This window comes from Leuresthes tenuis, unplaced genomic scaffold (assembly GCF_036924035.1).
Source record: "Leuresthes tenuis unplaced genomic scaffold, fLeuTen1.0.hap1 SCAF_16, whole genome shotgun sequence".
In the NCBI taxonomy this organism is placed as follows: domain Eukaryota; kingdom Metazoa; phylum Chordata; class Actinopteri; order Atheriniformes; family Atherinopsidae; genus Leuresthes; species Leuresthes tenuis.
The window spans coordinates 10,682,295-10,696,009 of NW_027325370.1; the positions used below are offsets into that span (position 1 = coordinate 10,682,295).

The 13,715-nt window shown below is 37.5% G+C and overlaps 1 protein-coding gene and 1 long non-coding RNA gene across 2 annotated transcripts; both read right to left on the reverse strand.

Moving 5' to 3' along the window:
- Positions 1–265: 265 nt before the first annotated feature.
- Positions 266–4,692, reverse strand: LOC140271680 (tumor necrosis factor receptor superfamily member 25). Its single transcript, XM_072366963.1, has 2 exons — positions 4,605–4,692; positions 266–1,752 (listed from the first exon to the last, which is right to left on the reverse strand). The coding sequence occupies exons 1-2, from the start codon at positions 4,669–4,671 to the stop codon at positions 1,421–1,423; spliced, it is 399 nt and encodes a 132-aa protein (XP_072223064.1). The 5' UTR covers positions 4,672–4,692; the 3' UTR covers positions 266–1,420.
- Positions 4,693–4,750: 58 nt separating this feature from the next.
- LOC140272073 (uncharacterized) lies at positions 4,751–7,057 on the reverse strand. Its single transcript, XR_011907881.1, has 3 exons — positions 6,992–7,057; positions 6,584–6,754; positions 4,751–5,082 (listed from the first exon to the last, which is right to left on the reverse strand). It is a non-coding gene; the product is annotated as an uncharacterized lncRNA (long non-coding RNA).
- Between the last annotated feature and the right edge of the window lie 6,658 nt (positions 7,058–13,715).

The window sequence follows — 13,715 nt, forward strand, 5'->3', positions numbered from 1 at the left end:
AATATGATAAATCCCTCAATATTCCCATCTTTTTTTCCCATGCAGGGAATTTGGACAATGCTGACCAGCTGTTCTTTGTGCTGAGGCAGAATTTGCAATTCATGAGATTTGGTTGATCCACCTCAAGAATAAAAGCTCTTCCAACGGCCTGCCCACATTCTTTGGATGGGGTCCTGTGCTCAAAGTAGGCTACTGCACACCAGCTGCTGCCGTTCAAACACTCACTCCATATCAACAGTTTTATTTGTCACATATTGAATCAGGTAAAAGCAGTATCAAAATCATAAATTATTAATACACGTATATGATAGGTGACACCGGAAAGAAATCTCAGACCTGTCAGTTTTAGTAACAATGACAGCATCTATAAATAGTTTCAGGACATAGAAAATGTCATTACTGGAAAATATGTACACATACAGATATGTCTCTGGACCAAATAAATACATTTGTATTAGATAATTTAACAATAACCACCAAAATGGAAAATCCAAAAGTCTTTCTTGTTAGTTGACTGAACTGACACATAAAAACTCTCAAAGTGAGATACCCAAACACCACATGAGAAAACCTCAGTTTGACTGGAATGTATGTGGTGAGGAAAAACCCAGCCTACTGCACACTGACACCCATAGGTTGCAGGAAACTGAAAATCTGACGTCCTTTGGGGAATTCAGTTTTCTCCTTTTTATGAGGGTGTAGATGTGCATCAAGCATCAGAGGCTCAGCTGCTCTACCAGACTTTCATGTCAAGCATGATGAGGGAGGTGTCCGACGTGGCAAAATGATCTGCAGCCCTGCTGCTCCAACATCACAGATGTATTGAAAATGTTTACACGCTTTAAATATCTAAACTCAAGGAGTCGTTACTTTGACTAGTCAGATAAACAAAAAAAAAAGGGAATAAATAATCATTTTACAAAGAGGCTAAGCAGAGATTCATTGAGGTAAAAGAAAAAAAGAAAGAAAAGTCATTGCTTAACTTTCACAAATATACACAATAATGGCCTTGCTCATATCTACATGTAAGCACTCTTCTGTAAAACCACACAAAAAACCTGTAGCTGACTTGGATTGAATCTATTTTCCACATATACTGTATGCATTTTCATTGTAAGTCCAAATGTGAAATAAGGTTCAAGCCTTTGTTGAGTTGCATTTGTCAGGAATGCATTTGATGATGTTAAACTCTTCAAAGAAACCCCCACACAATTTAAAACCCACCACTGTGCTCTGTAATGCCACTGAATTGCACAACTCAAGCAAGACTCATTCATGATGTCATTGCAGTTGTTTGTGGGTGCACCACATAGAAGTTAGTGCTCTGATGTCTTCGTTTGAAAACTTGTTCTTCTCAATTGTATTGTCGATGGCACCATGCTTGCATTGCCCCATTTGGACCCCACTCAGAGTAACTTCTTCAGGCTGTGAATCCTTGCTTCTTCTCCGGCCTCCACTGCAGCTTCTCCAGGCTTTCCTGCAGCAGCTGGGCACAGCCTGATAAAGCCATGTAGTGTAAGGACGAATAAACATCGTCCAGGCTCACGGAGGGACGCTGGCTCCACAGTCTCAGCATCTGGTACTGCTTCTCCATGGAACCCAAACCAGCCTCCAGCTCCACTCGCTCCATCTGCTGGTCAGTCACCGAGAGCAGGCGCAAGAACTCTTTCCATCTACGTAGGGGCACCTCCTTAATAATCGCATAGAGCACAATGGCCGGCAAGCGATCCAATTGCTCATTTTGTCTTTCAGCTAAAAGGAGAGAATCAGAGACAGACAGTGAGCACAAAAAAAAAAACAATAACTGATGCTGGAATAGATCTTGTAAGTCCAGAATTTTAATACTTGATCACATTAAGACAAAGCTTCTCTTTAGACTCTAAAATATCTCAACTTTTACTTTATTTATTCATGCATACAACTCCATCTTATAGGATAAAACACACTTTGAGCCACCCTTTGTTTTTTATTTAATGCCAGGCAAACAATAATTTGGCACGCCTCAGCCTTTTCTTCCTGTTTCACTCATGCTTTTTGACAGCTATACTTCCATGGATACCTTTTCTGATGAGGCTTTGGCCAACAGTAGATAGATAAACTGTAAGGTCCTGATGCCACTTAGGCCTGCCACCGCTTCTGTTGTCCTCCATTTGTAGAATTTTTTTCCAATTCTATAACAACACACTGCCAAAATTGGCGAAATATGCCATGTTTTTGGCAAATGGTTCTTTGGGAATCACCTTATTTGTTAAAAAATACTGCATATCTTTGCATTTTTCATAAATGCTACAAAAAGAATAAAAAACTGTCTTTATCACAAGTTGCTTGTACCTAATTACCTAAAGATACCACATGAAATTAGTTATTTTGTAAGTTGTCTGTTATGAGTAGATACAACCCCTTTGGTTACGTTCCCCAAAGGTCAATGTCAACATCCATCCCTGGTTTTTGAGAAGGAATTCAGAGCACAATCTTCACTTCAGTGCCAACAAGACCACAAGAGAGGTTTCACCTCAGCTTTACAGAACACCATCACAAAATACAGATGCATTCGAAGTTTTCCCAAAAGCTTGAATATACAACTTTTTTTCAAACTAGTTTTAATGGAACAAATTGAATAAGTGATGAACTGACAAAAAACAAACAAAATAAAGCTGTGAAAATCATGTCAAAGTGTAGGCTGATGATATCAGAGGAGATTCGACACGGTATATCACAGTATGTAAGAGGGACTCACATTACCTATCTGATTTGTCATTTCCCTTAATGTCGATTTTGCCGACTAAAGTGAAAAAGTGAGGGCGTGCTGTTTCCTATTCTTCGGCTCACGATACATGACTGATTGGAGATAAATTGTGTGTATGACACACAGTAGAAATAGTGAGAACACTGAAACTAAAGACACCAGTAGAATACAACACAAGTAATCAGATGGGGTGCAGCCATGACATTTGTTTTACCTAAATTACTTAAATAAGACAGAAGTGTACCTTTTAACAAGACAACCAGAAATGCCCTGCCAATATAAATCTTTGTGTATGCAAATATTCAGATTACTACTATAGCATCCTAAAACAAAACATTAAATTATTTACAAGTGGTGTTTAGAAAATTCTTGAGATAGTTATGACACTGAAGTTTCTCATTCTAGTTTGCTTTAAGTTTGTGGCTTTCTTGTTCAAACCACTGAATCATCTGTAAATGTTTTCAAGTAAATTCAGGTTAACTGATAACTCCTACCAGGATATCCAAAGTAAACAAGGCTTGGGTACAAAAAAAATCTGTTGATCTCTTCAAATCAGAATTTCCTGCGTAGATAGCTTACTGCAAACCAACAGATGGCCAACTATCTGATACATTCATCAGACCAGCCAATAAGCCACCCATAAAAAGTGAAGATCATACGACAGTTATCTGTTGTTAAAAAAACTTTTAGCAGCTGCTGATGAATCACACTCTAAAAGCTTCCTGTGCTGGCAGTTAATCTCTCTGCATTTGAAACAAGCTTTCTGTATTTAATGTATGACTCTCGCAAAGACTGAAGCTGGAGTCCAAGTACGTCTAAACACACGAGAAATGTTTTCATCTCGTGCCAAAATTCAAACAATAAATTGAGAAATGCACAGTTACTTGCGACATTATAGTAGCAAATTTTGTACCTCTTTCAGAGTCATTGTGTTGTGTCAAAGAATTTAAACCTTAATAAACACTAAAGGACTTTACCGTGTGCTCATGCTCTTCAGCCTGTGGCTAAAGCAACGCTTTTATCCTTTTAACTTTGAGACAGATTAATGTGATCCCCTTTGACTTGTTGTCAGTTTCTTATCCCGAGTGCAATGCCATGATTTTGCCCCTGGATTTTGTAAATATTATCTTTATAACATGTCTTCTATCTTTCTAATAGAGGGAAGGAAAGAGTATATCTCCTTCCGATGTCCTGATATTCCTTTAAAATATAGGATCAATGCATCACTTGTTTCTCGTCAATCCAGACAGACATGCTAAAACTACGTCCTGCCTGCTTGAGCAGGCCTTTAAAGTCGTCTATTTCTGGTCCACTTCCTGCTCTCTTTAAAACAGAAGCTTGTCAACAGAAAAACAATCTTGATTTTTCTCTGTTTGAGAGCAGCTTTTTTCAGAGGTGAGAAAAGCAGTTTCTCACTTTGAAGAACCAAAATGTCTTGTACAATGGAAACAGAGACACCTTTCCAGGTTCACCAGTTTTACTATAATGCTTTTCTTCTTTATTATTACCCTATTAGAATCCTACTATCAAAACGCTTGTGTGTGGTAGGCATTATCGGGGCAATGATGCAATAAAGAGGTGACCTCTGTAAGATAAGTTACATTTTTTACATGAACATTTGAACAGTTTTATATAAGGTTAGAAGCTGCACAGGCAGATATCTCTGATGTGTGTAAAACCAGTTGACCTAATTTCATCTAAATATGTTTTGGGGGATAAAACATCTGTCAACTTCCAGTTTATAAGCAACCCATCACTTACACCAGTTTAGGACAGCAAACTTGTCAAAATAGCATATTAAATAACACATTATACTGTGTCAAAAGCAGTGTATTGTTGTTGCACTACTCAGTCTTACCTATGTGGTTACTATTTGGCCAGTAGCGACTGATATGAGCAGGTGATTCCTGGAGGGGAGACATCATGGGGATTTCCTCAGAAATGGTAAATGTCTTTAAAGGACAAAGCAGACAAAGAAAATAAAACTCTTTCTCCAGCCATCTCTCTGAAGAGTAAAATTCTTTAGCCTTTCCTTTAAATGCCAACAAATGATCTTAGTCATTTATTACAGATTTAGCTCAGTTTAGGTAAACTATAAAATGTTATCAGCATTTCACCTTTACTATTATTAACCTTCACAAATGTACGTGTGTCTGTGTGAGTGGTATCAGAAATTCCTTTCGCTGTCTACCTATACTGCTGCAACAGTTTTGATCTTTATCTAAACTGAACCCAAAGTACGTGAAACTGAGCACTAACCAAAGTGGCTGGACTGGTGCCTTGATGACTGCGTTGCTCTGTTAAAGGGGAAGCAGATATGATCAGTGAGCTTCCTGCTGTATGGAGACAGGTTGATGAGAAAGTATGTAAAGAAAAGAGAAAAAAAGAAGTAAAGAAATTAAATTGTGTTACAGTTCAGAGAAATCTATGATATTTGCATTTTAGTCACATACTTTGACATTATTAAATTTGTTCTGTTTCTGTTTGGTTGTGTTTAAACACAATCAACACAAAAAGGACATTTCAAACACTTATTCACTTACTATCACACTGTGAATATATTCACAAAGGAAAAATATTAAAGATCTGGTAAGCATGGGACAAGACGGTCAAATTTCGCTGAGTTTGATTCATCAATATTGTGACAGAGGATTATGACAACATATCATCGCCATGAAGTGCAGACCTTGTGACCAAATGCTTTTACTTTTTAGGGAATATCTGAACACCCTCCACTATTTAAAGTAAAGGTGTTGTGAAACAATGAGGTGTTCTGACCGTTTGAAGAACTAATGGATTTAGTCAGATGCGCCTAATAATGGTTTCCACTGGTTGAAATGTTGTGCTTACCCACTCATCAACATAATGAATGAGCAATAGCATTGGTTTCTGAATTATGAATCTAAATTGATCTGTGAGCAACATTTTAAGTGAATATTGTATTCTATTCACTTCTGGGTAGCTTGACATCAGTTCTAGTATCATGTTTTGTGTGTACAACGTTAGTCTTGGCCCACTGAACTCTGATGCAGCATTTGAGTTCACTTATGGTGATGTTTAGAGGTTTAACTTAGCCTGTAAAGTAAATGTAGTAGAAGCAAATGTTGCATGAATAGACTTTTTATAAATGGAATGGATGAACCGTCTGTAGTCATGTTTCCATCCAAAAGTGATTCGAATCGTTTGGAACTGCATATTAAAAGAAATTCGAATCAACCAAAACCCGGCGCTAGCGAGCGTATTTTCATTTGTGTGAATCAGGGGATTTTAATTCAAATTATGGTGTTTCCATCATAATTTTCCGATACGATAGTTCTCGATGCGCATCTAAACAGGCTGATGGAAACGTACCTTGTGATGTCAAGCATTAGTCTTTTAACTGCCATTTGTGACCTTGATTTTGCTGCCATGCAGGCCTCCCTGCAGCCACAGGCGACTACATTTGACCAAGAGGGTGAAGCTGGCAAGTGATCTTTGAAAGTTTACAAAAGTTTTCCTCTTTGAGGACATATCCATTAAATTGCACACTAATCAGAAGGAATGTGTCAAGCAAAGGAGACCGTGATCACTCGTGGGATTTACTGACTTCGTGTTTCATGTGAGAAATCGATGTTGTTGTTTTTCTATATAGATATTTGTGAGCCAGCACCGAGCAGTCGTCCTGTGGTAGTACACTTTCAGGCACTTCCACAATGGCTTCATGCCTGACAGCGGATGGCTTCTTCCATAATTTTGTACAGTCTATTGTCACATAAGTGTAATGTGTTCAAGTGATGTAAAAATTCCTAACATTGGCAAATAAATACAGCATTGGGAATAAACTCAACCACTGGTTACCATTGGATTTGGGGTCCTTAGCAGATGTTTCCAAATCTTTGTTTGCGTTCCAGCAGGGACAGCTGTCGTGGTTTCTGAGCAGGCTCCTGCTGCAGAGCCACACCCAAAAGAGCACCAGAAATGCCGCCACCCCAGCTACCATGAGAACAAGCCAGACCATTTTATTCTGTGCTGTAGAGACAAATAAACACTGACATGACTCTACTAGTCGTCAACTCTGCCATACAAAAACATAAGATTCTAAGAAAAAACATTAGTTATCACTAGAAAACTTGGACAGTAATCTTACTAAAATGCCCACACTGTAGCTTCTCTAAAGCACACTTGACTCAAATGATTAACCTACAAACAATCATCTCATAAGTAATTTCATGAAATATTTTGTTAATATACAAAGTGAGAGCTAACGTTGTGGAAGTTGGGTTACGCCTGGGGTCGGGCTACCTGGACATCGAACTGAAGTTGGAGTTGGAGCTGGAGCGGGAGCAATCACAGTCATAAAGTTAGTCAAATGGTGGCAAGAGAAAGAAAGAGAATTTATTTGTTTTGTTGTTGTAGTTTTTTGCATTATTTGATTATGAAATGATTCTTCATCTAGCATAGAAAGAGACAAATACAGAGTGATTCACACACATAACAAAAATAAAACAACTACAATTTTGCATGTATTTACTAAACCCACCCATTTATTATCAATCACAATATAGATAAAAAAAGATGCATTGCCTTGAAAAAGTATTGGCATTCAAGATGGCCTTTGGCATTCTGGCACTTTTTGTCATGTTCTGTTGGTTTTTCCATGTGTTTTATGGTTCTGTCTTAGTCTTATTTTGTTGTTCTGATTTCCATTTATTTCCCTTTATTCTAGGCCCCATAAACCAAGCACGGCACGAGAAATTGACAATACAAAACATCAAAACAACAAAAGTAAGCCTAACACACCACCTACCGGCCGCCTACGTATTTCAGCGTCCACAGGCGTAATGTTAATTTCTGAGGACGGGCACAACTGACGCAGCAAGGCAGCCATGATAAACACGTGTACAGTAAGAAGTTAACAGCCAGTGTATTTTAAGGTATAGTCATTAGCTCCTCATCTCAGTTTGTCTTTCTAACACTTACTTTGTCTGTCAGTGTTGTTTACACCTTTGATCCATTTCCTGCCAGTTCATGGATATTCTCCCTTGGCAGTGCTTTTAATTAGTTTGACACCTGCCTGCCTTTACAGTCCTTCATTATGGTCCTCCTCCTTGGCATCATGGATTATGAAACGTTTGCTTTTTCTTGCAAAACCACTTTAAAAGTGTAAAACATGTTCGACTGTAAAACAAGACGTAACAAAAACAAACAAAAAAAATCTTGCCCGTGTAAGTCGTGCGTATCTTGTCGCTTGGATTTCTGCACTTCCAATGAGAAAAAAATTGATACAGCTCCCTCTGGCTGCATTGGTCTTTAATAATCTTTAAGTCACACCACAGATCTTCAAACTGAGGTCTGAGCTTGAAGTAAGTTGACCTTTAAGTCGACTATAGTAAGTTGACCTTTAAATCAACTTACACAAGTGTAGCATCAGGTTCACTCAAGTGTAGCATTATACTTGGAGTTGTCATGTTTAAAGGTGAGTCCTCCATTCTCATATATATATATATATGTATATATGTATATATATATATATGTATATGTATATATATATATGTATATCATGTGACAGTTAAAGTGAATGCATACACATGTATGCACTTCTTTCCTGTAGGTCCATCACATAAAATCCCCAAGCACGTTAAATAAAATTACAGGTTGTAATGCAGCAAAATAGCTCAATCTGATCAGACATTAGGAGTGAGTACTTTTGTATCTGACTCTGTGGGTTAAACGTTTTGATTAATTTACTGGCCAAACTTTCTGTGGCTGCAAGAACATCAGACAAGTGTTTTTAACTGCTGGAGATCGGATCTCCTTAACAAATTTGCCCTATTTTTCTTCACACCACCATATCTCTGGTGAGTCATTTTATGCAGCAATATTACTTTAAGACAGATTAACTTGACAAATCCTCTAACCCTTACTGACAGTTTTTTGTTCAACTTAACGAATGTTTGTGATATTCTAACACTAATTTCAATATCATCACTTACTTGTTGACACATTTATTGTTGGAGCTATAGATGGAGGCAGAGGTACGGTAGCGGCACATTTCTTCTTGCAATCTGTGTTTTCCATACATTCTTTACTGAAAAAGAATATACCAATGTTAATAACTGAAGAAACTGGCAGCATAGTTAAGTGCCTTCATAGTTAATTGTGGATATACAGCCATAGGGACATTCAAACGCCTAAGGTTTGAATGTCCCTATGAGCACTGCTCACTTTCCTTTGATTTTCAGATCTAATAATGCTTGCATACTGAGACTCTCAACATCCGCAGTAATGCTTCTCTGCACAGGTAGAGCTAGGCCCCTGCAAAACCACAGGAACTGAATGCTTAAAAGAGCTTAAAAGAAAAAACTCTGGAAAAATACAAGCCATATTCTTAAAAATACACAGAAGACATATATTTTAAAATCAGATAAGTCAAAGTAAAGTGAATATTTTGTCTTAAATGAGCTATTAAAGCAGTTAATTAGAAAAAATGGGGGGAAAACGGGGATTTGAACAATAACAAAAAGGCTCACAACATGTTATGTACAGTAAAGTCACTGAAAAATGTGCTCTAACAACTGCTGCAGCAAGGCTTTATCAACTAATACACTGTTTGACAAATTGCTCTATGTGGTTTATTTACGACACAAATCAGCAAACTCATTCCTCTGGTCTGAACATCTTGCATGACATTTCTGATTTGTTGGGTGTTATCACTACAGTATCTATTAAGACTTTTGTTTTCATTCAAAGGGTCGCGAGCATTTTTCAATCTGCAGACAATCTCAAGAAGACCAAAATGTAAACGTGAATTTTTTTCCACATTCAAAGTTTTAGTCACATTTCGACACATTTTAAGATCTCTTACCTCAATTGTCCTGCATCGCCTCGAACTAAAAAAATAAAGAAATAAGCAACTGAAGAGGTGTATTTGTTTGATTGTTAATTTCGAAAACTGCATAATCTAGTTCAATCTAACAGCAATGAGCACCAATCTAGTGCTTTGAATCTCTTGGCCTTTTCTCACCTTTTTCACAATGTAAACATCCACTTTTTGAGTCTGATTGATAGTAGTATCCTTCTTTACAGTCACATCTGGTATTATTGACAGGGGAACATGCTTGTATTTCCACCAACAGACCTGGGGAAAAAAACAGTGTTTGCACAAACCTAATTTCCCATTGGTTTATGTAAATTGGTCTCACTTTATCTCAGTGTGTACAACCTCAGATACATAATTAACAAGAGACATGTAATATTTACATTTCTCTTTGCAGACAGACTTATTCAATCCCAGAATGGCTTTGAAGAGATAAAAAATCATCATAATACTAAGCTCATCATGAAAAGATGTTGCCAAAAATGGCAAAAGAGAACATCATGTTGTACAGTATGTATCTAAATAACCAAAAATGTTAGTTAATTTGATTTAAAAAGCTTACATATTATTACATGAACTAACGTTATATGTAAAAGTCAGTGGCTGCTGAGCAGGATTCTTACCATCACAAGTTCCACACCTCAGACATTCTTCTAGTTGGTTTGCTTTGTCAGTGTATGTGCCAACATCACAGCTTTTACAGGTGTATTTTGCAGGTGAATCAGAACAAACAGCATTGATTTCTCTATGAGTTCCTGAAAGAGAGCCAAGAAAAAGAGAATTCTTTGGGATTCAAAGTTACGTTCAAAATAACACCACAACACAAGCCCGATGATGCTTTCAGTAGTAATAACTTACCAGCCTCACAATTCTCAACACATTTTGGCTCTTCAGCAAGATACACGGGTTCACTGGATATGAGGGCAAGAATCAGCGGAACCATCTGAAACAAAACATTCAGAGTTTGATGCTCACACAATAACTAGCCCAATATTCAGACACTGGATCTGACACAAATTTGTTTGACCGGCTGAGGTGTCTTCAGAAGACTGGGAACAGTATTTTCTATACACAGTTCCACAAGAGACCGTAAAAAACATTCTGCAAACACTGGAGATAAGATAAAGCTCCCCTCTCTTCAAAGGTCAAATTTTTTTCTCAAACTTAGGTTGGAGTGTTCTATTAAGTCTGCCCATAGTGATGTTCTTCTTCCAACGATCCCTGAAGCCTAAACAACAACTTATGGATGTTAGCTGTCCAATCACAATGAATACAAATACTCTCCATCAGTCTGCTGCCTTTTTAAAAATCCTTATTCCAAATTTATATAGAAATGTAATTGCTTGAAATGCGGCACTAAAGGCAACTAGCCAGTTGAAGAGGGGTAATCATTAAGGACAAGCTAGTTGAGCCTTTTCATGGTGGTGATTGACTGAAAATGCTTCTCACTCGCAGTGCAGACTTTCTGAAAGCCCAATTTAAGATGGCCAATACTTGCATCAAACAAACTACTTGGCTAAACAGCAAAATCAGATTTCTAAATTCTAAATATGTTCTCTTCCCTTTAGTCCTCTGTGATAGTAAATTAAACTATTAAAATATTTTTGAGCTTGTATCACATGCTCGAGGTCACACCATGACAAAAGACTCACCCGAACTAAAGACCAAAACATTAGTTTTAAATTAAACAAGAGATCTATTAATTCAATTTCTATTTAATCTATTAACATGTAAAGTTTTTTTACATCCATGATAGTAAATATCCCCTTCATCAAGGGATTACTTACCCACACAAGGTCCATGTCAGGAGCGCAGACCGTGAAGAAGTCAAACAAACAGTTTCAAACGAGTGATAGTTTCACTCATTTGAAAAAACAAACAAAAAGAAAAGATTTCAGAAGATTAGCCGTCACAACAAGTGGGTCATACCAAATTTACTAACAGGCTGTAACATTCTGACAAAGTCTTCTGTAGATTTCCTGACTCTGACTCAAATTAACTGCTGAATCAAGGCTATTTTCGTGGATATTTTGCGCATTTGTGGGTCTGAGCTGTCACTTCCTAGGAGTCTTTAAAGAAGTGATGCGAAAAGCAGGAAACGAAATGAGATCACACGAACAACACCACCCCACACACACACACACACACATAAACACAGTCACAACTGTTAGTGGTGACGTGAGCTCACAAGTTCCTGCAACCAGATTTCTCTGATAATTCCACAGAATTTTTGTAAAAAGATGTGGTTCAGACATGACAAGAGAGATTTTGATCATGCTGGCGGTTGTGCTGTCTGAAATAAAACACATTGGTCGTAACAGGTGCACTAATGACTTAAATTCAAATTTGTTGTCTTTGTCTTCATTCAGAGGGAAATAAACATTTCAGGTAAGACTAAGTAGGGGGCCAAAACAAAAATAGAAAAAAGCAACACATCAGTTCCGAATAAGTAAAGTGAATATTAATAGCTTTTAAAGCAAATTTATTTGGCTTTCTTCACAGATTACACATATTGCAGTTAGCAGAAATTTGCTCCAGTGAGGCTGCACTGCAAAACTGTTTCAGTGAATGTAGAGAATAGGGGTACATCCTTAATGTACTGTAGAAGAGAAGTGCTCCGTGACTGTGGAGGAATGTGGTGAAAAATGTGCTTTGAGACTATAAACGAACTGTATAAATGCAGTCTTGTTACCATTTCACACACAAAAAAAAACTACTTTGCACTTGATTGCTCATCCGTGGAATTATTCATACAGTGATCAGCCAGAAAACATTGTGACTACGAGCAGGTAATGTGAAAGAAAAATTGTAATTTTGTGACAATGGCACCAGGCAGACAGTAGGTGAACATTCTGTCCTTGAGGCTGGTGTAGTAGAAACAGAAAAAAATGTGCAAAAGTTGGGATTCGAGCCACTTTGACAAGATTCAAATAGTGACGGCTCGATGGCTGGGTTGTAGCATCACCACAGCTGCAGCTCTTGTGCGGTGTTTTGGGTCTACACTGGTAGGACCAGAGAAAAAGCAGTCCAAGAACAGAAAAGCAATTAACCTGTGACAAGGTCATAAGGGGATAGAAGGTTGGGGAGGAAAGGTTGGGGAGTTTTGTACACTAATTTAGCTCAAGTTGCTCAACAAGTTACTGCTGACTCTCATAAGCTTCTTTTACATATCGGTCAAACCTTTATTGGCAAAAAAAATCAAACTTCCTTGTTAACCTGCCTGTTTCTTTGCATAAATCACACAAATGCCAAACAGAGGTATCTCAGCACTGCATCACTTTGTCTCAGACACATCAAGCAGAATCAGCTGTCATAATGTTATGGCTGATCGGTGTATGCAAGTATCAACGTGTAAAAACAATTTAAATTTACTACTGTATGAAACCTGAAATCAGACAAATCTGGACTGGAATGGAAATTTCATGTAATAGTAATAATAACAACAATAATAATGATAATAAAGTGATAATTCTCACATTTATTTTGACTCTTATTTCCTTTATTTCTTTGCAGTCAATATGAAGCCAACATATTTCATTCATATTTTTTCCTGTCATGTTATATTGAATTGAGATTGAGATTTTTGCATTTCAGGTCTGCGAGATATTCCAAACAAGGATAGTGATAAGGTAAATTATATGAACATTAGTAGAGATAACAATATTGTTCAAAGAGGTGATGTCACCAGGTGATTGTAATCATTATTTGGAACTGAAGCAGCAACCATGAAAGGCTGCGTTTTTCAGACAAAAATTAGCAGTAGTTTTCTGGATTATCAATAAATGTGTGAAATATTCATTGAACCACAAAAAATTTTTAAAAAGTTGCTTAAAGACAGATTGGAAGGGTTTTGTATATTTCTCAATCTACAGCGCATGATGTCATTGAACCATTCAAACAATCCAGAGGAACTTCATAGAGTAAAGGACAAGGGCGCAAGCCTAAGCTGGATGCCTGTGATCTCCAATCCCTCACACGACATTATGGCAGGAACCGTCACTTATCAATGCCTCATATGTCCACATAGTCAAGGGATTACTATGGGAAGCCTTCGTTCTCCATGAACAAATGCACTTCAAAACTTTATTGTGCTGAAAAGAAGCCTCATGTTAA

Excerpts from the sequence above, each read along its gene's own strand:
- LOC140271680 (XM_072366963.1), bottom strand. The coding sequence starts at position 4,671 with ATGATGTCTCCCCTCCAGGAATCACCTGCTCATATCAGTCGCTACTGG. Across the intron at positions 1,753-4,604 it reads GCCAAATAGTAACCACATAG|CTGAAAGACAAAATGAGCAA; the intron begins GTAAGACTGAGT and ends CTCTCCTTTTAG.